The sequence below is a fragment of the Ricinus communis genome, chromosome 10, assembly GCF_019578655.1.
Source record: "Ricinus communis isolate WT05 ecotype wild-type chromosome 10, ASM1957865v1, whole genome shotgun sequence".
In the NCBI taxonomy this organism is placed as follows: Eukaryota; Viridiplantae; Streptophyta; class Magnoliopsida; order Malpighiales; family Euphorbiaceae; genus Ricinus; species Ricinus communis.
This window is the reverse complement of record NC_063265.1, coordinates 18,177,555-18,199,584: the sequence shown is the minus strand read 5'-3', so window position 1 is coordinate 18,199,584 and position 22,030 is coordinate 18,177,555. Positions and strand designations below refer to the sequence as shown.

Genomic DNA, 22,030 nt, shown 5'->3' with positions numbered 1-22,030 from the left:
TAAGATGCGTACAAAAGTGAAAAGTAGTCAAATTATTGCTTTGAAAATTGAAATATACTCTTCTTTGTTATGAATCCTGCCATCCTAGAAGACCATTTTCAGACTAAAATAATACATAAATTATGTAGACCGTTGGATAAATTAGTGCTATCCAATCTAATCATCGCCGCGATTCATGCATTATTTTCATGTAAGATTATTTGTGTCTACTCTGTATACATGAAAATGCTATTTCACATGCTACACGACACACCTTGCTAAATTCTATATACAATCAGAGATCCGATATATATATATATATATATATATATATATATATATAGGTTTATTAGTTTTAGATTTCATTAAAAAGAAATTTTCAATGTTAAGTGTGATTTTTAAGATAAATGTCTAATTTAAACGATTTACATGTCCCTTTTTGTTCTAATAATCTTAATAATGAGATTAAATTATATATAGAATCTCTATGATTTGAAACAATATTATGTTTAGTTTTAGTTTCTCCATTAATTTAAGAGTTTGGATTATACTTCGGCTATAAGCGCCATATGTAAAATATTGAGTTTTTTATTAAACACATTTCACAAAGGAATTTTCTTTCAAAATTTTGGTATTTTAATAAAACCAATTAGTTTTAATGTTTTTTTTGCTTGTGTTTATGGGCAAATCAATAAATTAAGAGATACTCATATCCAATTTTTTTGTAAAGCTTATGCTACAATGAATCAATTTTTAGAATTTAGTATTATGTTGAAGCCTGCAATATCATGAATTCTTTTAGAAAAAAATTAAAATAAAATGCATTATTAAATTCTTGAAACTTCAGTTTTATTTTATTAAACTATTTATTTTTTTATTTTTTTATTAAGTTTTTATATTTCTACTTTTTATTTTTGTTAAGGGTTATTGAATCTTTAATAAGAATAAAATAAAGTGAATATAATCTAATGAAATATGTGTAACAAATTTTTAAACCAACTATAAATTAAAATATAAGGATTCAATAAAATAAAATTTTAGAAGTTCAATTGAAAAGTTCAGGGCTTAACAATGAATTTTATCTAAGAAAAAGTTTGGAAAGAAATATGAGGTTTTATGAAGGTGCTAAATTATTTGGCGCATTTTATCAAACACCTTTTTAGCAGACTCCACAACCCACAGCAACCATTGAATTAATCCCACATGACCACTCCTACGAATTTTTTGTATCAATAAACTTCAATGACATACCTCTAGGTTTACCACTGTTGAAGTTTTCTGCTTCATTGATACTCTATTTCTTGTACTTCCAATTATCAGCTCATTATTAATGGTGGTGGCCACTGTAATCCTCTAAAACAAACGTCTTATGCTCTTTCCTCGGTCTTTGGAGATCTCAGTAATATGTCTCTCCAATTTTGAAGGTAACCCATATTTATCCTCCTTCAATTCAATACTCTATTTTCTTTCTTCATTTGTGTTGAACACTTAAATCACTTAATTTATTTACTCTTTTATCCTAATTAAAATTCTGTACTGCTGTGTAATTGTGCTAACATACTAGAGAAAAGTTTACTGGGGGCATTTTCTTAATCTTGGTCATATCGTTTTTTTTTAATGTGGCCCAAGACATGACTAAGTTTGAGACCCACACATTGTTGTTTAAGAAGAGAGTAGTGATCAGAAGTTTAATGGTTTCCTGAAGGCTTTTAAAATTCTTCAATATTGCACCCAGGTGCTTAATTCAAATTGATTAAGGTCTTCCCATGATATATATTTTTTTTAAAAGAAGCTACAGTATAAGGAGAACATAATAATAAACTAATTAGAATTTTTTTAATTTGCATAAAAATTAATTAATATGAATATCAACACTTATAATTAATTTCTATTTATTTAATTCTCAGATTGTAAATTACTATAAAAATTAGATCTTAAAGAAAGAAGTTAAAATTAATTAAATACAATATATTTTCATATCACTGTTAATTGATTGACATGGCAGAAAAAGTACATGTCAGACAAGCAAAAGATGTGGCACAAAATATAAACATATCAATAAATGATTGTGCCACATTAACAGAAATCATACAACATCAGTAAAATTCTATAATATTGTAATGTACTATATTTTGTTAATAGAATAAATAGTATTATATATTTAAAAATAAAAAATAATTAATTCTTTTTCTAAAATCAGAATTATAATTAGTATATGTGAGTTGTTAAAATCAGAAAAAAAAAGAATTATTATCGAGTTTTAGTTTTTTATTTTATAAACTTAACTCATAGTTTACAACTTGGTACCTCTACATCTCGCCTCTGCACTGAAACTACCAATGATTTTGCAGGATGCAACAAAAGGATTGCAAACGTGTCACAAGACAAGTTGTCCGTCACTCTTATAACATAACCATCAGTTCTTAATCCATCATTAAACGCGGGAAACAGGAAAACACGAAAAAAGGAAAAAGAAATCGAGGTTCCCGCTCATTCCTAAATTCAAACGCAATAAAATCCTAAACTTTCCCGCTAATTCCAAAACTCCTCCTTTCTCCTTTCTTTTGACCGTTGTATTAAACGTCACCGTCTCTCTCTCTATAACTCTGGCTCTTCCTCTTTCATAATATTTTTTCGCTTCTCTCTAATACCCTTGAAGAAAAGGGCCGTCTCCTTCTCTGCTTCATTGTCAAAAGAAAAATGGGCAGATCCGCTAAAAGGCCGAACCGGGAACCCGAAGTAGAAGAAGAAGACGGCGCAACTTTGTCGGACCAAAAAGGTCCGATTACTTTGCTATCGGCAAGACCTAAAGAAACCAAAAAGGCAAAGCTCGATGCTGATCTGTCCTTTATAGGAAACCCTATTTCAGCCACTGAAGCACGGAAAAAATGGCCTCAACGCTACAAATCTCAGGTTTTTATTTATTTTTCTAAAATCATGTCCCCTAATTAATTTTGATTTTTGGGTTTTATGTAATTCAAATTTGTTGTTACTTTATTGTAGATTAGTAAAGTGAAAAATGGGTCTGAGCCGCAGAATGGGTGAGTATTGTTCTCTTTTTTTGTGTTTATTATTTGTGTATTTGTGTTTTCTAAGTTTGTTTTGCACTGGATACTGTTGCTAATTCATGCGAGTTCATTTTTTGTATGAAAATTGTGTTGTGAAGGGTATTGAGCAAAGATGACGATGTAACGCAGGCGAAATGTCATTATAAACAGGCTATGGTTGATGGTATCCTATATGATCTTGGCGATGATGCTTATGTCAAAGTACTGTTCTTTTATCTCTCTCTCCATCACTCTTGTTTGAGAAAGTTCCTTTTTTTTTTTTTTTTAAAGCAGCAGTATTCACCTAACGCAATTTTGCTTCCAAGTTTCAATCTTATATGCATTATAATTGTTATAATTTTATATAATTGCTTATATTGTGAGTCTGTATTTATCACCCATATCTTTTCAATCTTTATGTGCATTTTTGAGCCTTCATTTTGATAGTTTAAGCAGGACATTTTTTGTCTTCTTTATCAGTTAGGCACAGTTATGTCCCACTTATCAGGAGTCCTAGAACTAATAAAGGTTTAAGTGAATTGTAATTATGTTACTTGCAAACAACTTATCTACTAATGTCTGACTAAATTTCTATTTTCTTTGGTTAAAAGGTTTTGTTCTTTCTCTTTTAATTCCATAAATGTGCTAAAGTCTTTGAATGTTTTCAGGCTGAAGATGGAAAACCTGACTACATTGCTAGGATTGTGGAGATGTTTGAAAGTATTGACGGGGAGCCATTATTTACTGCTCAATGGTTTTATAGGGCTGAAGACACTGTGAGAAGACTTTATCATTTGTTGTTAACTTGCTTAATTATTTTCAGGTATAAGGGTGTGAATAATTGGTTTCATTCTCTAGGTTATCAAGGATTATGTTAAAACTGCAGAGAGCAGACGAGTGTTTCTTTCGGAGATCAGAGATGACAATCCTTTGGATTGCATCGTCTCTAAAGTAAAAATTGCCCTAGTTGAACCCAACGTATGGTTATCACACACTTGTTATACATTCTTTCTTTACCTTTTTTTTTGGGCTTGTTGCATACGTCCTGGTTATGGAATTCTAACTTGTTTGCTTTGAACCACAGTTGGATTTAGCAGAGAAGGAGAGAAATCTGCCACCTTGCGACCTGTATTATGATATGAAATACACATTACCATTTTTGACTTATGAAACAATAAAGACAGGTAATTGGATTTTCATATAAAATTATGTAGATCTCATAAAGGATTTGTACTTTTAGAAAAGCCAATTTTCTTGAGTATTATTGCTGTTCAAATTTGTTTGATCATATCAATTATAGTGTTGTTTGCTTGGCGACCATAGATGATTCTGGAAGGGACAGTGGTTCATCATCAACCATATCAAGTGAGAATGACTCAAACAACAGTATTGATGATGTTAAAGTCACCACTGCAAAACCATTGAAAGTTCTTTCAAAAGTTCATAGTTCTGAAAAATCAGAGTTGTATTTGTTGGACCTTTACTCTGGTTGTGGTGCCATGTCAACTGGCCTTTGCATGGGTGCTTCTTTGTCTGGTGTGAAACTAGTGACAGTAAGTGGATCAATGCTCACTTTTACTGAAAATAATTCACCTAATGATGCCTAATTCCTGTAATACGATAGTTTTTTCCCTCCAGTAATTCTTGTTATATCAGTTTTCTGACTGGAAAATGGTTGTGTTTGGTAATGCAGAAGTGGGCTGTCGACATAAATGCTTTTGCATGCAAAAGTTTGAAAACAAACCACCCTGAAACCGAGGTAATATGTGTATCCCTTAGTATTATATTCACTCGTTCAACTGTGGTAGTAAAATTAGTTTTATTTCTGAATTTGCATCAGGTCAGAAATGAGGCAGCAGAAGATTTTTTGTCTTTGTTGAAAGAATGGGAAAAGCTATGTAGGAAATTTTCATTATTTGGTTCAGAAAAGCATCCAGAACAGAGTTCTAACTCTGCAAGTGATGAGGAAGAGGAAGACGAAGAGGAAGAAGAAGAAGAAAAAGGCAAGGATAAAGATGATGACGATGATGAAATATTTGAAGTGGAAAAGCTACTAGCTGTTTGCTATGGTGATCCTAACAAAGTCAATAAACGTGGATTATACTTCAAGGTATCTTAAGTTTAAATGAAGAGAAGTAACTGCTAACATGTGATTAGTTCCATAATATAATTTAGGTTATGCTTAAGAGTATGAACATACTTGAGCTAAGATGCAATTGGTTTACTAGTTTAATATACAAGGTTGGGCATGGTTCCTTCCAATTCAGTTATTTAGAAAGAGGAGTTGAATCAAACTACAGTTCTTTCGAAATGGAAATGACTAACCATACCGAAAATGAATGACATGAATTAAAATCAACCATTTTTTATTTTGTGGTTCGGTACAATTTGATTAGCTGGTGCTGCTTTGTTTTTAACATACATGTGGCTTTAAATTTAAAATTTACTATCTTTTCAAAAATTCTTTTGGCAAATAATTGTAATTACAGTCTAATTAGAAACAAAATAAGCAAATATAGCAATTCTACTTTAAACATAAATAACAGTCCAACAAAATATCAACATAACAAAAATCAAATATTTATAACTCATTATAGTGTTTGTGAATCAAAGGTTGTGGTGTTCCTTTTTTCAAAAATGTGCAACTGCATATGGTTAATTCTGAAATCAAGGGAATGGCATAGGTAGAATTCTATACAGTTAGACGCATGGAAGGATAAATGAGATATAGAGAGGTGTAGGAGGAAAAACATGTATTCAACTCTATGCAAGGTAGGCTATGATGCGGGTAGAGCATGAATGGAGATTCAAGGTAAGGGATGGCAAAATAAGTGATCTGTTGGTGATAGAGTATGTGGACACTCCTGGTGGATGTGGAAAAAGTAAAGTCTCGATAGTGTTTGATGTAACTTGGAAATAAGTATATGATAGTAAAAGACTGCTGGTGATAAATGCGGGGAGATTGTGCCATGATAGAGTATAAACAAAGACCAGGACATTTTCATTCTCAAAATTCCCCCTTTCTCCCCCTCAAGTGTGGTTAGACCAGGCTGGGGTTTGCTTTTCTTGAGCCTAAGTTTAAAGCTAATATTGGTGCGTGGTTGTCATTTGCATGGACTCTTATACTATAGTAATGCTTAAGTTATTTTGCGCTGAGATTTAAATAATTAGTGGGAGCTGCTTAAATTTTAAGACCTCTTCATTTTAATTGCCCTGATTTCTGATATGAAAATCTGTATGCTTGTAACATTGAAGAAGGTTATTAATTGGGAAAAGAGTTTTTGAAAGGGTAGGGAGGCTAGATATAATTCTAGATGTTAAGCTATTGAATTCCTAATGCAAATAAACTCCATTGATTAAGATTTCAGTTAAATGGGAAATATGTTTAAGGGTATTCTGCTATGTGTTACTTTCCTTTTTGTATTGTTAGGTAACTAGATTGTTCAGTTTCATTTTCTTGGTTTTGAACTCCCTTCTATTCAAATCTTTTTCTTTGCTTATTATGTTTGAAATCATGTAGGTACGTTGGAAGGGTTATGGTCCTAGTGAGGACACTTGGGAACCTATTGAGGGCTTGAGGTACATTATTTCACTAAACTTGCCATCTAAAATTTTAGTTCGCTCTCTCGATAAACTGTTCTTCACTATTCCTTTTTCTGTGTATTAGTGACTGCAAGGATAAACTAAAGGAGTTTGTGACAAAAGGTTTTCGATCAAAGATCTTGCCTCTTCCTGTGAGTGCTTTGTTTCTTAATTTTTTAATATGTATTTTTTTCTCGATATCATTTTGTTGTCTTGTAATGGTTTGAATGATATTTCTTCCAATAGCTTATCAAGTTTGATTGCTTCTCTACATAGGGAGATGCTGATTTTATTTGTGGAGGCCCTCCATGTCAGGGAATCAGTGGTTTTAACCGTTTCAGAAACACAAAAGCTCCCTTGGATGATCCCAAGAACCATCAGATGGTGGTATACATGGATATTGTTGAGTATTTAAAACCAAAATATGTTCTCATGGAAAATGTAGTGGATATTTTGAGGTTTGCTGGTGGTTTCTTGGTTCGTTATGCCCTTGGCCGTCTCATTTCTATGAACTATCAAGCTCGGCTAGGCATGATGGCTGCTGGATCATACGGTCTGCCACAATTTCGAATGCGCGTCTTCATGTGGGGTTCTCAACCATCTGAGGCAAGTCCACTTCTGAATTATCTTTTAGTGCAACAAAATATGAAGTCTTATTGATAGTGATATTTGACTTTGCATGTCAGAGCTTGCCCCAGTATCCATTGCCAACACATGAAGTTGTAGTAAAAGGGGGCATTCCAAATGAATTTGAGGTTTGGATGATTTTAAACCAATTCTTGTGTGATACTGAAACGAAGTGCTATTTTGAAACTTTAATAACATTTAAACAATGGTTCACCTCAAATGCAGGAAATTACTGTTGCCTATAATAAACTTGATCCCTGTCAATTGGAAAAGGCCCTTTACCTTGGGGATGCAATATCGGATCTTCCACCAGTATGAGCCTTGCTGTCTTCTAATTTTGATTCCTTTCTCTATATGTTGAAAAACTTGTGAACATGGATATTACTAACATATATATATCCTCTTGGACATCTTAGGTCAACAATGATGAGAGTCAAGATGAAAGGAAGTATGGGACAACTCCTCAATCAGATTTTCAAAAATATATCCGATTGAAGAAAAGTGGTAAGCCTGTGTTTTTGTCTATTCTTCTAGTTGATTTCATTCTTTTGATATCATTTTTAACTTTAGTAATAAGATACATTTTATTTTCTTAGATCATTTTATCCATCTAAAGATTAAACTGTGTGAACTATTTGTTTGTTTTATCATAAATAGAATGCTTATATGTTTACTTCTGTTAAGAATGGGTATGGAAATTATCTTTCTTGGACAAAAGTAATATTATAATGCCGTTTGAGTACTACTGCTTTGTTTGTCCATAGCGAATATAGTTCAACATGGAAGAGGTTCAGGTTGACAATAATAAAATCGTTGAGGCTTATTTAAAATCTTTAGCTTTTTGGTTTTGGGTCATCAGACTATCAACATGATGATTCAAATTTTTATACTTGTCGAGGGAATCGTGTATACCTGTAATTGTATTCAAACTTCATTAACTTGTTAAATTAGTAAGTTTATGATTTACTTGCTTTTACTTTGTTTGTCATTCCATTAGTTTTACTGCTTCAATTCGTTTTTTGAATTTATTATTGGCTCTGCTGCTCCTATTTTGCTCTTTACTGTAGTTACTTTGTTCTGTTACACTTTCCTTTGTGGTATAAATACTCATTTTAAAACTTCCTCCTCCTATTCTGCTCTTTACTGTATTTGCTTTGTTCTGTTATACTTTCCTTTGTGGTATAAATACTCATTTTAAAACTTCCTCCATTCTACCACTCATTTATTTTAGAAGTCTGTGTTTTACAACTTCATATCAAGGCATTAAACATGTATTATGCATATTCTTAAAGTTTTTTAATGAAAAGGTTTCAAGTTTAAATCCTCGTTGTTTCTTTTTGTTAATTAAGTACAAAACCAATTTTTGCATGTCTGACTTCATTGTTCAGTGGGCTTTTGCATGGGGAATGGGGATGTGTAAGAAGTATTAGAACTGTTATTGAACATCTCACATATGAACTTTAACTGTTAGGTGGAGTGATGGCTTGGCATAGGCTTTACATTTTTCATATTATACCATATTAACTGATTTAGCTGGCCAAAAATTTCATTCTCCAGCTGTTTGGATCAAGAAGTATAACATTTATTTAAAGTATACATGTTGATGCTTCTGATGAGCATGACAATTAAATGTTAATGTCCTTTTCCTTTCCTGTGATTACGTGATAAAAATTGAATGCCTGCATTCCAGTACCCTTCTTGTTTTGCTGAATCATGCAGTTGATTAAATTATTTTGTTATATAGATGTAGTAGGTTTCGCCACTGATAAAAATGCATCACATCCTCAAATGTTGTATGATCACCGACCTCTAAAGTTGAACGATGATGATTATCAAAGGGTGTGCCGCGTTCCCAAGAAGAAGGTTTTGCTAATATTCTGTTCTTATTCTACTACATTAATAGATTTATAGATTCATCTTAGCATGTTTCGGTTTTGTTCTTTATGATGCCTGCATCTTTTTCCTAGGGTGCAAATTTTAGGGACTTTCCTGGCGTGTTAGTTGGTACTGACAACAAGGTAGAATGGGACCCGGCAGTTGAAAGAGTGCTGCTTCCATCTGGAAAACCATTGGTACTGTAACATGCTCTTTTGCTCTTAGATTTCTTTCTCCCAAACGTTAGGTCTTACTTGGGGATTATGTATGCCAGGTTCCTGATTATGCTATGTCGTTTGTTCGTGGGACGTCTTGCAAGTTAGTGCTTTCTAATTTCTGTATTTATGTTTCAACTTTGCGATTTTTTATTCTTGTTTTTAATATTCTTACACATCTACTTAACATAGGCCATTTGGTCGTTTGTGGTGGGATGAAACTGTTGCAACTGTTGTAACAAGGGCCGAACCTCATAATCAGGTATTTTGAGTACGCAATACACGATCAGATGTTAAATTAGCTTGATCAGTTGAATAATTTTCCGCAATTGAGCACATCTAGGATATTTTTCATTGTAGAAATATCAGTAGCTTCATAAATGTCACTGCCAGAAAACTCCATAGTATAAGTACTTGTTCATCACCAACAACTCCTTCTGTCTACTAAAACACTTGGAATTGAAATAATGAATGGGAGAAAAAGAAAGAAATGGAATTCCCATTAGGCTTACCACCGTAATGTAGTTAGTTGGTTCTCTTTCTTGTGAAGTAATCACACAGGACGCTTCTATTATATGATGCATATCAGCATAGTTGTTGAAGGTGAGCTTCAGGCTCAAGGCACAGTAGGCTCTAGCCTTTGCGCCTTGTAGCCTTAGAGGCGAGCAACTTCACTAAGCTATCTGCCTTAGTGAGGTTAGACCTAAATTTTGTTCTTCGTTTTTTAACTAAAATTGGCTATTGATGATAAGTTGGACATCGCTCATATTAGACCTTATTACTTTAAGAAATCAAAAGAACATTGAATGAGGGCTAATTATACCAGATTACAAATCCACTCTCAGAAGAGGACTAATACTCCCCTAGTTTTTAGATATGAGCAACGGATTGATTCTGAAGAAATGATAAATAAGGAAATTGAGGAATTAAATGAAGAAGAATTTGAAGAAATGGATGACTATATTGAGGTTAATTATGATGAGTAGTCGTCTTATGGAATATGCTTTAGGAATTATAGTTATTTAGCAAAATTATAAGTTTGTAATTATGGTTTTACGTCTCTTGAACAAGTTTCTTAGTTTTTATTATGAATTTGGAAATTAGCTAAGTAAATTTGTGTTTGTGCATGTAATTTTATTTCAGATTTTAAAAAATTGATATCTAGTTTATGATTTTATTTCTGTTACGTTACGAGTCTTATTAGCTTTTTGGTATGTTCTTATATTCTTTTGTTTTCTGCGTGTCACTTCATTAAGGCGCATGCTTGCGTGTTGTGCCTAGGCTCCAGGATTCCTTAGCACCTGCGCCTTGAATAACCACACATATCAGTTTCTGTTGCATGTAAATGTGTTTGCTGTGATTTGAGTTTAAAAGAAGTAATTTTGTGGCAGATTGTCATTCATCCGATGCAAGATCGAGTACTTTCTATTCGTGAGAATGCAAGATTACAAGGGTTTCCTGACTGCTACCAGCTGCATGGACCTGTCAAGGAGAGGTCAGTATTCCATCTATAGATTTTCATCCTTGTTTGTTTGTTTTATACATTAGGGGAATGAATCTATATTCTTTGCTTCTTGAGCTTGTTAACTTTCCTATATTTGGTGATTGCTGCCTAAGTTGCTTCTGATATTTGCCCTATGTGCAACCTACTACTGTTTCTTATCAGTATCCTCTAAATTGTTACAAAAACTTCAATCTATCCTACATTCTATAGCCTGTTGTTTCAAAATGAATCGATCATGTTTATTGGCCGTATCAATAGCATATCGTAACAGTGATTTTACTATAGATTTAAAAGGCAACGATAACATACTGTCAATTTTCATATAAATCTAGAGGATACTGGTAATTGCTGTTTCCACAATTTACATTTGCCTATTTTGCATTTTACATTATTATTTTTCTACATTGATACTTAATAATTTATAATTTTTTGATCATTTAAAATTTCTTACACAACATTATTAATAACATACAAACAATTAATATATAATACTGAATTAGCTTTAGGAAGATTTTTAAACCACCTAGAATATGTTTTTTATAATATATATAAATATATATACAATTTTCTTTGGTAATTAATAAATTATTGTGGAATGTATTGTATTAACTTAATAAGGTACTATTATAAATGGTATTTATATAACATTCTGTTGATTATTTTATTGTTATTAAAATAATATGTTAGTTTTTAGGGTCTGTAGTCTTTTACAAAATGCAAAACACAATTTAAAGTGCAATTAATTTGATAATTCAGAGAGTAAAGTATTGTTGAATTTCAATTCTTAGAAACTAAACTATAACATATTCATTTTTGTCTTTTTCTAAAGGCAAAAAAGTAGCATTGAGCTCTTAAACTTCTTTTATTTTTTTTATGTTTAACTTTCTTATATTTAAAATGGTGGAATTGACCTTTTTTTCCTTAATGATTTAGCGTTCCGGGCTCTCTTAATATCCTAATAAAAAAATATTTTTTGACTTAATGCTGTTAAGTATGTTATTTAAAAATGGTTATTTTAAAAATAATATGAACAGAAAAGTAAAAACAGAAATGGGTGTTAAGAGTTTATTTATTAATTTCAAAAAAAAGGTGTACATTTCTCTTGGAGAAGAACGGTTGAAAGTTAAAATAGTTTTGTAGCTATCCTCATCAAATTATAAATTAGAAATTATGTTACTAATGATGAAAAAGAAGCAATAGATACGCCAAGCAACCAGAAACACAACCACCTCCTCCCCCTCCACCACTACCACCACCAACATTTAGTTACAAATACATAATTTTTTGCTAGGTCACCTTTTGATGTTCTTAATTATCATCCTAATCGTCATTAGATTTATAATTTCTTGTTTGTTGATATTTTTTTCTTCATTATTTTGTTTTATTTTGAAAAGAGAATCAAGAGAGAAGATGTGAGAATATTTTTTTATTATTTATCTGTTAAAATTCTTGTTGTATTGTTTAAAATACAATTCACACAACTTGAAAAGCAAGTGCCAAATACGTAGGGGCACAAATTCATCTTATTACAAAGTGGGAGGGGCCTAAAGCCTAGTAAATGTAAAGTTCAGGGCCCAAATATGCCTTTAGGCTTTCTAAAGCTACGACTTAATCGCAGAGTCTCGAACAAAACTCTAGAACTATACAGTAGTTTTAGTTTATGCATTGGTCTAGTGGTAAAAGTGAGACTGTTTATCACTAAGCATTTTATTTCTCCCCATTTGTAGTCTTTTGTTATTCATTGTCAATTCCTTCCCATTTGCAGGTACACACAAGTTGGAAATGCTGTTGCTGTTCCTGTTGCTACTGCATTAGGATATAGTTTTGGAATAGCAAGTCAAGGATTTTCGGACAACAAGCCTTTAACTACCTTACCTTTTAAGTACCCCAATTGCCTTCAGAAATCATCTTGAGCACAAATGAAACAAAGTGATTCTGATTGTGCTGTAAGGATTTAGATCCTAGTTAGTTATGACGTAACTTGGTTAGATAATTCTTTCCAGTGTTGCCGCTGGACTATTTAACTTTCTAAAAGTTTCATTTACTTGCGGCAATTCAAGAACAGACTAGCTGAGTCGCCTCTCTAATTTGTAAGAGTTTCAAGAAAGCAATGTCTTGAAATACGTATATTCTTCTTTCAGGCGTCGAAAACCTGATTCTTCAATGGCAGCTATTTTGATGCGAGGTTGTAAATGTATTTGTTAGTTGAATTCAAGCCAAATTTCTGTCTGCCTTCCCCTAGTCAAGCAACAATCTTCTGCATAGCTCAATTTGAACTTGAAGCTGTACCGATTGCTTATTGTTTTAAAGCTGCTGCTTCTGCTGCATCAGTTTTAAATTTAATTTTAGCAGCCTATGCTTCTTTTGCTAGTTTTCTGTTGAAAAGCTTTGTTATAACTTGTATAAAACCCGTTCTTTGAGGGGTTTTTCTGTTGTGTGCTTGATTTTGAAACTAAGTTTCAGTTCTTAGAAGTGACTGGGGCTTGCTTGGTTCAGGACTCATTGCCCTTTTGCTTCCCCATTTTGAACAAATAAATCACGAGAACAATTTTTGACACGAGAAACCATCTGGCTTTTATTTAATCTGTAACTGAGAATTTATACTTGCAGCTTTAACAACTTAGCCTACTAATTAGTAAGTTTATTTATCTATTTGATTAATTCTTTAATTTTCTATAAAAATTGATAAATAAAATATTCAAATACTATCAAGGCGATTTCTTTTTTCGACTGAATCGAGGAGACTTATTCAAAACACTAGCTACTGATGCAAAATAATGGTTAATTGTTGGCCAGTATGTGTCTCAATTGGTACACAACCATATGGCATTTCCATCTTGCTCTACAAAATACTAATAAAAACTCATTGCTCGTAAGAAAAAAAGGAAAAGAAAGATTAAAAAAGCTGTGGTTCTTGGTGTGGTGACAGGAATGGAAGAGTCAAATTGCAGGAGAAGCCTGCTGGAACATATGTGCTCTATGTTGTGCTATTAAAACTCAGTTCTTGCTTATGTTGGATGGGAAGCAAATCCAAGCTTAATATCAAAGAGATTCACACTGAGGAGGAGACTGTCAAGAATTGAGATAACAGTTGAAAAAAAATATAAGTCGAGCGAGAAATACAAATATATAAATGGGCTGTTTATACCAAATTTGAATTTCTCTGGGTACCCATGTTTATTATTTGGGCTAAAATTCAATTTTGAGAATCCATAATTTTGAAACCCAACCCCAAATTTGCTTGCAGACAGTTACCAGAGGCTACTATAAACACAACAAAGGTGGCAGAAGCAAAGCCCCAGTCAACCAACATCAACTCAGCTAAACTTAAACAGCAGCTTAGGAAATGGCTTAGCAATCTTGGCAGTCTTTAATTTTAGCAATCTGCTATTTATTTTTATGTTCAAATTCAATTCCTATAGTATTTTAACTGAAAATCTCTTACCCCTTAGTATTAACATATTTCATTGTTATTATCAGATTCTCAGTATTTTTCAGATCCTATTTTCCATCCCAATAGCAATCTTCAATTTTAGTTTTCAGTTCCTTTTGTTTACCCAATTAGCATCCAACTAGAATTTAGAAAAACTGCAACAATATATTTTAAACCCATAATTATCTAAACCCCCTCATAATTCACAATTTCTTTTTTATTGTAAGTTAAAAGGATAATTTTCTTTTTTTTTTTTTTTTTGCAAAAGAACCACAGGAAAGGATCCCTAATTCTAGCCCTTAACAATTTTAAATTAAGATATGATGCCTTAGTTTAGCACTAAGGTGATAGCACTTTACTAAATTTAAAAAGAACTTGATATTATAATTAAGTATAAATTTATCAATAACATATCAAAAATAATAAAATATTAAAGCGAAAGTAATAAAATCAAAATATATAAAAAGTTATAAAAATCAAAAGTTTGAATTTAGGTGAGATACCAGGTATCCTCAGCCTTAGTTGCATGAACCACTGTGACTCCTATTAACTCATATGGGTAACATACAAGGGCATACTGGTGGGGCTATTAGTGTTATAAGAGATAAATAAAATAATGTAAATGTTTTGGATGGATCTAACAGAGTTATAAGAAAACTCCAAGCAAAGATGTGTATATGCATGGCTTAAACTTGAAGCTACCTTTTCCATTAATGTCGTTGGATTGGGGTGCATCCATAAGCTTGTTTTCTTACCATACAGACAAAAATTCTTGTTACAAGCTTTCCACTCACCCTTCAGACTGACTTACACTTGGTTTGCCTCAAACCAAGACGTGTCTGTTCCTGAGAGAAGAAGAGAAACAGTGATTGAAGGGTTTTGATTCTTTCTTATCAGTTCAGTGTAGATCTTCGTAAATGGAAATATGTTAAAAATATTATATAATACACTGCCAATGGAGCGTTTGATGATTATAATAGTAAAAAGGAAAAAAGGAAAAAAGAAGAAGAAAAAAAAAAGAACAGGAAAAAGGAAAATAGGCTGTGTGTTCAGGCATTTGAGTAGTACAGACTACAGAAGCAAATGTGTTGGTGACAGTGGGTCTGAAGTTGACCTATAAACCCAAGATTCAGACAAAAGAACTCAGTTCTTATATCTACCTACTATTTCTCGATGCTCGAGCTTCTACAACTTTTTAGATTTTCTTTTTTCTTTTTCTTTTTTCTTTTTTCTGGATATGTGACGGACCACCAATTTGGCTGCTGCAGCTCAGATATCTGTTAGGGTTAAGATGGGAACTAGTAGACCCTTCCATAATTCATGTTAATGGTTAAAATGTATTCGTTATTATAGTTACATAAAGTAAACTCCATGTCATTAATATATGTTATGATTTTTTTCTTATTTTAAAAACCCTAGTACCATGACAAAGAACCAAAATATTAATATTTTAGAACATTCATACTTTATATAATGAAAGGGCTGAGTTTACTGAACATCGAAATATATTATAATTAAGAGGTTTGATTTAAATGAAGATGCATAATATTTTATATCTGTATGCTAATAAACTTTATAATCAGTGACTATATTCTTCATGCTGCTAATTCACCCACGTGCATAAATACACATACGAACAAATTTTGGTCCCAAAAAGAGCAGATTTATTATGAAGAAAACAAAAAGGTCTAAAGAAAAAGAGAAGCACGCCACAGACAAAATTGCTTTACTCTCCATCAAGTTGAATAAATGTTTTTGTATCTTTTCTTCCCAAACTCAATACTCAAACCCAGATTCAACTAGGGTTAGGGTTAGGGTTAGGGTTAAGAGCCTTAAGGTAAAAATGAACCATTTGTAAGGCTATAACATATATTTATATATGCATTTACGCTTAGTTTGTAACCCTACTTCGGCATTGCACATCTTTACTCAACTCTTCGATCCCACGCGTCTCTTTCAAACTTCAACAACTGCATGCAGTTTGTACAAGTCTCACTTCCCCTTCCCCCACGTTGTATTCTAACCCTAACTCCTCAAAATCCAACATCACCTTTTTCTTTTTTATTTCAATGCATTAAATTCACAAACAATTTTACTAAGATGTTTTTATTTTTCAAGTCTTTTAGTCATCAAGATCAAACCTTAATTTTACCCTCTAATTCTTACCTCATTATTCTCTATAAATACTCTTCTGCTTTCACTCTTTGGAACCCACCTCCCCCATCTATATCATCTCTCTTGATTTTGTTTAGATTCTTTTCTTTTTTCTGTTCTAAACATGCAAAGCAAAACCAACTCTTGTGAGAGCTCAAACACTGGTTCAATCCGCAGAGCAACTAGTATCGGCTCTCTGCTGACGTTGAACCAGCCTGATGTTTACATTTGCACTCGCTGCTCAAGAGGCTTCCCTTCCTCTCAGTCTTTGGGTGGCCACCAGAATGCCCATCGACGTGAGAGAAATGCTGAGAGGAGAGTGATGCAGGAAGAGAGAAAATCCATTTTAGAGAAAATAAAAAGGACCGAGATGAATATCTTGTCATCAACTCGGCCTTGGGGAGCTTCTCCACCACCAAAACCAACACCTACTGATCATCAATACCTTAAACCTCATTTTGCTATTAGCCTTGATAAGCTAGGGCATGACCATAATGGCCCTTTAGCTGGATTGAAACCTTTCTTGGATTTCCAAGTCCAGGTGGGGATGGGGATTATTGGATTGCCTCCTGCATCTGCTTCCATGGCGGCTGCGAACAGTGATCATCATGAGGTTCCTAGTCATGACGAAATTGATCTAGAAATTGAGGGCGACGAATTGCCATATGTGGCTGTTCCTACTGGAGATGATAATAATCAGAATAACCCAACAACTGAGTTGATGCCATGGGAGCTGATACAGTTTCCAGATAGCGACAGCTCTACTGGTCAGGTTGAAGAAGAGGCAGGTTCCATGAAGGGAAAGAAAAAGAGTAATAAAGTCACCATAAAAAAGGACTTGGACTTGAACTTGAAGCTCTAAAAGTCAAAATTATATGTTCTTTATTAGTTATAAAAAAGACATATGATTATATATAACTGCATGAATATGGAACTGCTATTTAGCTTTAAATATGCATATAATAAGTTAATAGTGCTAATTAATAAAGTACTGCTCTTGTAGTTCTATCTAGGACTATATACATGTAGTCAGTACTCATCAGAAATCGAGTACTATATAAGAACTAATGAAATGTATGTATGACTAGTATCGTTTGTCTTATTTGAAACTACTCTTTCTTGCCTCTTGGTTGTTATGTGTATGTTTCTTACAACTCATCAACTTTGTTTGGGAAATCCCATCAAAGAGCATCTTGTTTCAAGAATCAGAGAACATGGCTTCAATTTGCTTTCGTTGCTAAAGCATCCAAAACCGTAACAAGTGATGTAAGTACTCAGATTCAGATTATTGAAAAAAATTATCAGCTCTGAGCCTTTAAAGTTACACGGTTTTATTTTTTTTAATAAATTTAAAACAATTTCAGAGATCAAGCCTCATGAATTTATCAACTACTTTCTACTCGTTTCGGTGTGATTAAATCATTCATATGCTCTATATTGAAATGCTATCCTAAGAACTTATAAAGAGGTGCTTCTTATCTATCTTGCTCTCATCAAACTGCTCCTTCGGACCATACTGTCACAATTTATATGCTTAATCTCCATAACTAATTTGAATTTAGGCTTATGGTTGATTTTCATCCACTGTATATAAGGTCTTCTTGCACTTGTTTTTTTTTGATTCTTGCTTCATTAATAAAAATCTTGAATTATACAAAAGAAAGAAAAAAAAAAGACCCAACTGTGTTTATACTGAAAAACAAATTCAATTAGGCTCCATTCTTTTAAAATTTCAGGAATTTTAAGTTTTGAGAACTGTAAGTTTTATGCTTTTTAATTCTTAGGATTTTAAATTTATCCTTTAAAATTATTTTAAATAGGATGATTTTATTTAAACAATATTAACCATTTAATCTAAAAATAATGTTCTAAATTGATTTAAGAATCTAGATATTTATATATCTAATAAAAAGATCTCCAACATTTTTTTTAAATTAAATGACTGAACTCCTGCAAGCATAATTTTAAAATTTTATTAAAGTATAAAGGATTTTAACTTTTATTTTAAATTATTTTCTCATGTTTAGTTTCTTAAAAGTTTAAAGTCTTATATAAAATTATTTAAAGAGCGACAAACTTAAGACTCTAACTTTTATTTCTCTATTTTGAAAAATAAACCCTTAAATTAAATTCAACCATTAATTTGTATAAAAGTTTTAATATGCCTAGCTTTATTTATTATTTCAATCAGTTACAAGATGTATATCTTTCTGGTATATGCCTTTTTAATATGTTAGTTTATATATCATGGAAATGTTACAGTGAAATGTCTATAATTCAAGTGATAAGATAAATATATCACAACATAGATATAAAAATGATGAAAACAAATCTATATGATAATTACAGAGATATAAAATGTATATCTTAACACTCATCGTAAATTATTGGATATCTTTCAAGTGAAATTTGTTTTAATGAAACTGAAAGAGAAATAGATAAAGACTTCGATAAAAAAATCACTAACTCGATTATTTGCGGAAAGAAATTTTATAATAATATTACCAGTTGTAATATACGCATGCATAAAATGACAATCTAATTCTATATATTTAATACGTGCATGAGACATTCGATTAGTACTTAAATAGACAGCTCTATATCGTCACACTAAAATTTAGTTATGGTATTATAATAGCTAAAAATTTAAACTCACCGAGTGGAGATTTATGATTTAGCGTGAGTGATAGTGGTAATTAATTGCTCATAAAAAATATTATCATTCCGATCTCCACCCCAATCACTCTCGGCTTTAACATTGCAAATCAAAATTAGTTCGGCTAGAAAAAAAAAAAAAGACCTTTTCTAATATTCTGTCATTTTCTCCAATGAATTTAACTCTAATTTTTTGATGCACTTCTGAGTTTTTTGTGATCAGCAAGATTATTTGGATATAAGGAGTTAGCTTTGATGATACCGGGCTACGCCCGATCTCATATCTAAGTGAAATCTGAGGAAATAAACCATTAAAGCTTAATGAGTGAGTGATCATAGGTAGTGTGCAAATCATGTGAAGCTCTATTCAGAATTTACAGATCATAATTAGTTGATGATGCAAGGAGAGGCTGGTGGTGATGCCTCCAAAATTTATAACTATTACTTACTTTTTTATTTTTTTAAAATCTTTTTTCAGTGTTCTTCTTACCCAAATTTATTTTTTCTTTATTTAGCAAGTGGTCTAAGGAAAATTAATCTTCAATGAAAATCCAATTAGATTTTTTGATGAGAACGTTGCGTTCATGCAAGATATGGGGCCCACTATATGCCAGCAAGAAATTACAGCCTGATTAGGTTTAGGGAAGACTTTTCTTGTTTGTTTTTATGCCCAGTAAATAAATAAACGACAAATTTCTCATACTGTGGCTCTAAATTTTATTAAAAGATATTAGATAATCCCATATGATTAATAGAAGAAAATTGTGGGTTTATATGTTATTTTCTTATATAAATTCTACTTTAATTACGCCAGTGGTACTCTCATTGTTCTTGAAACAAAAAGAAAGTTCAGTGAATTATTTTATTTTCCTTTTACCCCACCATCCAGAATCCTACAACTCAGCATTTTCTTGTCTTTTCTTTAATTTTAGCTATGTTTTGGTTGTAAAATGAAGTGTTATTTCTGATTTTTACTTAAAAAGCTTGCTATTGGATTGGCTTAACGTTTTAATCTCACTTAAGCATCTCAATGTGAAAAAAATCTTAAAAATTGAATTTCTAAATATCTCGGAGTAAAATTTATGTATATAGAAGAAAAAATATAATATTTTCTAATTAAATGTCTCGAGTTGGAATATTTAACCGTACAATTATTGAAAATATTATGTCGTTTATAGTATTTTTATTCAAATGAAAATTAAATTTATATTTGATGTGGTGTAAGGATACTATTGAATCAATTTCTTTTTTTTTTTTTTAAAAAAAAGAAAAATAAAAAGCTATCCTAATTGTATAACCCTAATCCATAAGCTTTAATATATTTGAAAAGAACCCCTTTTGTCACTCTAAATTATAATATTAACTTGTCAGTTATAGAGAATTAACTAAATGGCCTTTCAGTAGCATTCCCCAAAATGCAAAATCTCACATCTTTCTTTTTGGATTTGACAGAGAATTCTCCTTGTTTTCAACGTCACTACCATATATTCACTTCTACTTTTTCTTTTATATGTGTGTATATATATCATGTCTTCTCCATAATTTTCTTGCTAAAAGATTTCCCTGAAAATCATCATTTGATTACCAACATGAATAGAGCCTCATCACCTTCAAGCTCTAATGAAACTACAGCTACTTCTGGTCCTAGCAATGGTTATATTTGCACTGTTTGTTTCAAAGTATTCCCTAGTGGTCAAGCCCTAGGTGGTCACCAAAATGCCCATCTCTTCGAAAGATCATTGAGGCAAGCAACACCTAACATTTTAGGTGCTGTTTTGAATCATCCTCTTCCTAGAGAAGATGTCCAGGTCCTGGCTTCAGCCTTAGCCAGATCTAACTCCGGCCATCACCGCCATCATCCTCCACCAAATCCTGTGCAGCAGCCAGCTAGAAGGCTCAATGTGCAAGAAGATGGATTCAGAACTGCTAGGAGAGGAGGAAATGCCGATGATCATCATCACCTACTTGAAGGTAGGGTCAGATGCGGAACATATCATTATCATCCTTATGAGAGGCGATCACCAGTTGAAGGGGGTGGCAGCGACGGCGAAGATTCTCATCGGAGGAAGCTGACTAAGAATTTATTAAGTGAATGGAAACCAGTGAATGATGTCAAGGAAAGAGAAACGATGGGTGATCCTGATGTTGATGTTGAGCTTGAGCTTGAGCTTACTCTGAAGAGAAAGGAGTATCTGGACTTGAATTTGAAGCTAGGGTTTTGAGTTCAATTATATTATATTGTCTATCTTTGTTGAGTGTTAATTTCATTTGGGGATAGGCATATATATTATGTTATTGTTGCTTTTTAGTTGTAATTTGGGTTTAAGAAAATGGGTTTGCAAATCCTTATGTTGGGCAAGAAATTACAAAAGGATGTGAGGATTAAATTTGGGTAATATATATGGTATAGAATGTCAAATTTTTCAAAGTATAATAGAAGTTCATGACTGTTGATAATTAAGTCTTTTTGGTGGATATGTCAGGGGGTAGCCTAAACCTGGGAACAAAATGTTCAATTGGTTATGAAATATGATTTTTAGTTTATGAAAGAATACTTTTCTTAAAATTTTATTTTAAAAATGGACTTAAATTAAATGTGTAGCATAAGTTAGTGATGCTTTAGAAAAAAATGATAATTAATTGCTCTAATCTATGATCAATGAAGTATAATTTGCTTGACAAATCTAATCCTGTTAAACATATATGAACTCACAATCAATCTGGTTAAATTCAATCATTTAAGATATCTAGTGCTACTGCTACCTACACCACAGATATCATTCAACAAGATTTCAACAATCCATGAAGCATTTCTGCTAGGACTTGGACACCATTGGATCAGGAAAGGCATTGCTGGAAACCACAAAATTGAATGATTGATAGATATGTGCATTTCAATCTTAAAAAAGAATAATTATAAAGCACATCTATACTTTGTAAATGATGTTAATTAATATAT

General features: G+C 32.2%; 2 protein-coding genes across 2 annotated transcripts; both read left to right on the top strand.

Annotated features, from left to right (window-relative positions):
• The first annotated feature begins 1,040 nt into the window (after positions 1-1,040).
• LOC8287218 (putative DNA (cytosine-5)-methyltransferase CMT1) lies at positions 1,041-13,075 on the top strand. Its single transcript, XM_002530321.4, has 22 exons — positions 1,041-1,403; positions 2,331-2,892; positions 2,983-3,020; positions 3,146-3,248; positions 3,695-3,802; positions 3,885-4,004; positions 4,111-4,210; positions 4,350-4,579; positions 4,720-4,785; positions 4,867-5,136; positions 6,547-6,605; positions 6,694-6,760; positions 6,885-7,214; positions 7,295-7,363; positions 7,461-7,547; positions 7,652-7,739; positions 8,980-9,098; positions 9,203-9,307; positions 9,385-9,428; positions 9,518-9,587; positions 10,717-10,820; positions 12,595-13,075. The coding sequence occupies exons 2-22, from the start codon at positions 2,680-2,682 to the stop codon at positions 12,740-12,742; spliced, it is 2,538 nt and encodes an 845-aa protein (XP_002530367.2). The 5' UTR covers positions 1,041-1,403; positions 2,331-2,679; the 3' UTR covers positions 12,743-13,075.
• Positions 13,076-16,463: 3,388 nt separating this feature from the next.
• Positions 16,464-17,540, top strand: LOC8287219. The gene has a single exon (XM_002530322.3). It carries the CDS (start codon positions 16,541-16,543, stop codon positions 17,276-17,278), a length of 738 nt encoding a protein of 245 aa, XP_002530368.1. The 5' UTR covers positions 16,464-16,540; the 3' UTR covers positions 17,279-17,540.
• The last annotated feature ends 4,490 nt before the right edge of the window (positions 17,541-22,030 follow it).

Coding starts and splice junctions, on each gene's coding strand:
- LOC8287219 (XM_002530322.3), top strand. CDS start 16,541: ATGCAAAGCAAAACCAACTCTTGTGAGAGCTCAAACACTGGTTCAATC.
- LOC8287218 (XM_002530321.4), top strand. CDS start 2,680: ATGGGCAGATCCGCTAAAAGGCCGAACCGGGAACCCGAAGTAGAAGAA. Junction 4,786..4,866: donor CAAACCACCCTGAAACCGAG/GTAATATGTGTA, acceptor AATTTGCATCAG/GTCAGAAATGAGGCAGCAGA. Junction 6,761..6,884: donor CAAAGATCTTGCCTCTTCCT/GTGAGTGCTTTG, acceptor TTCTCTACATAG/GGAGATGCTGATTTTATTTG.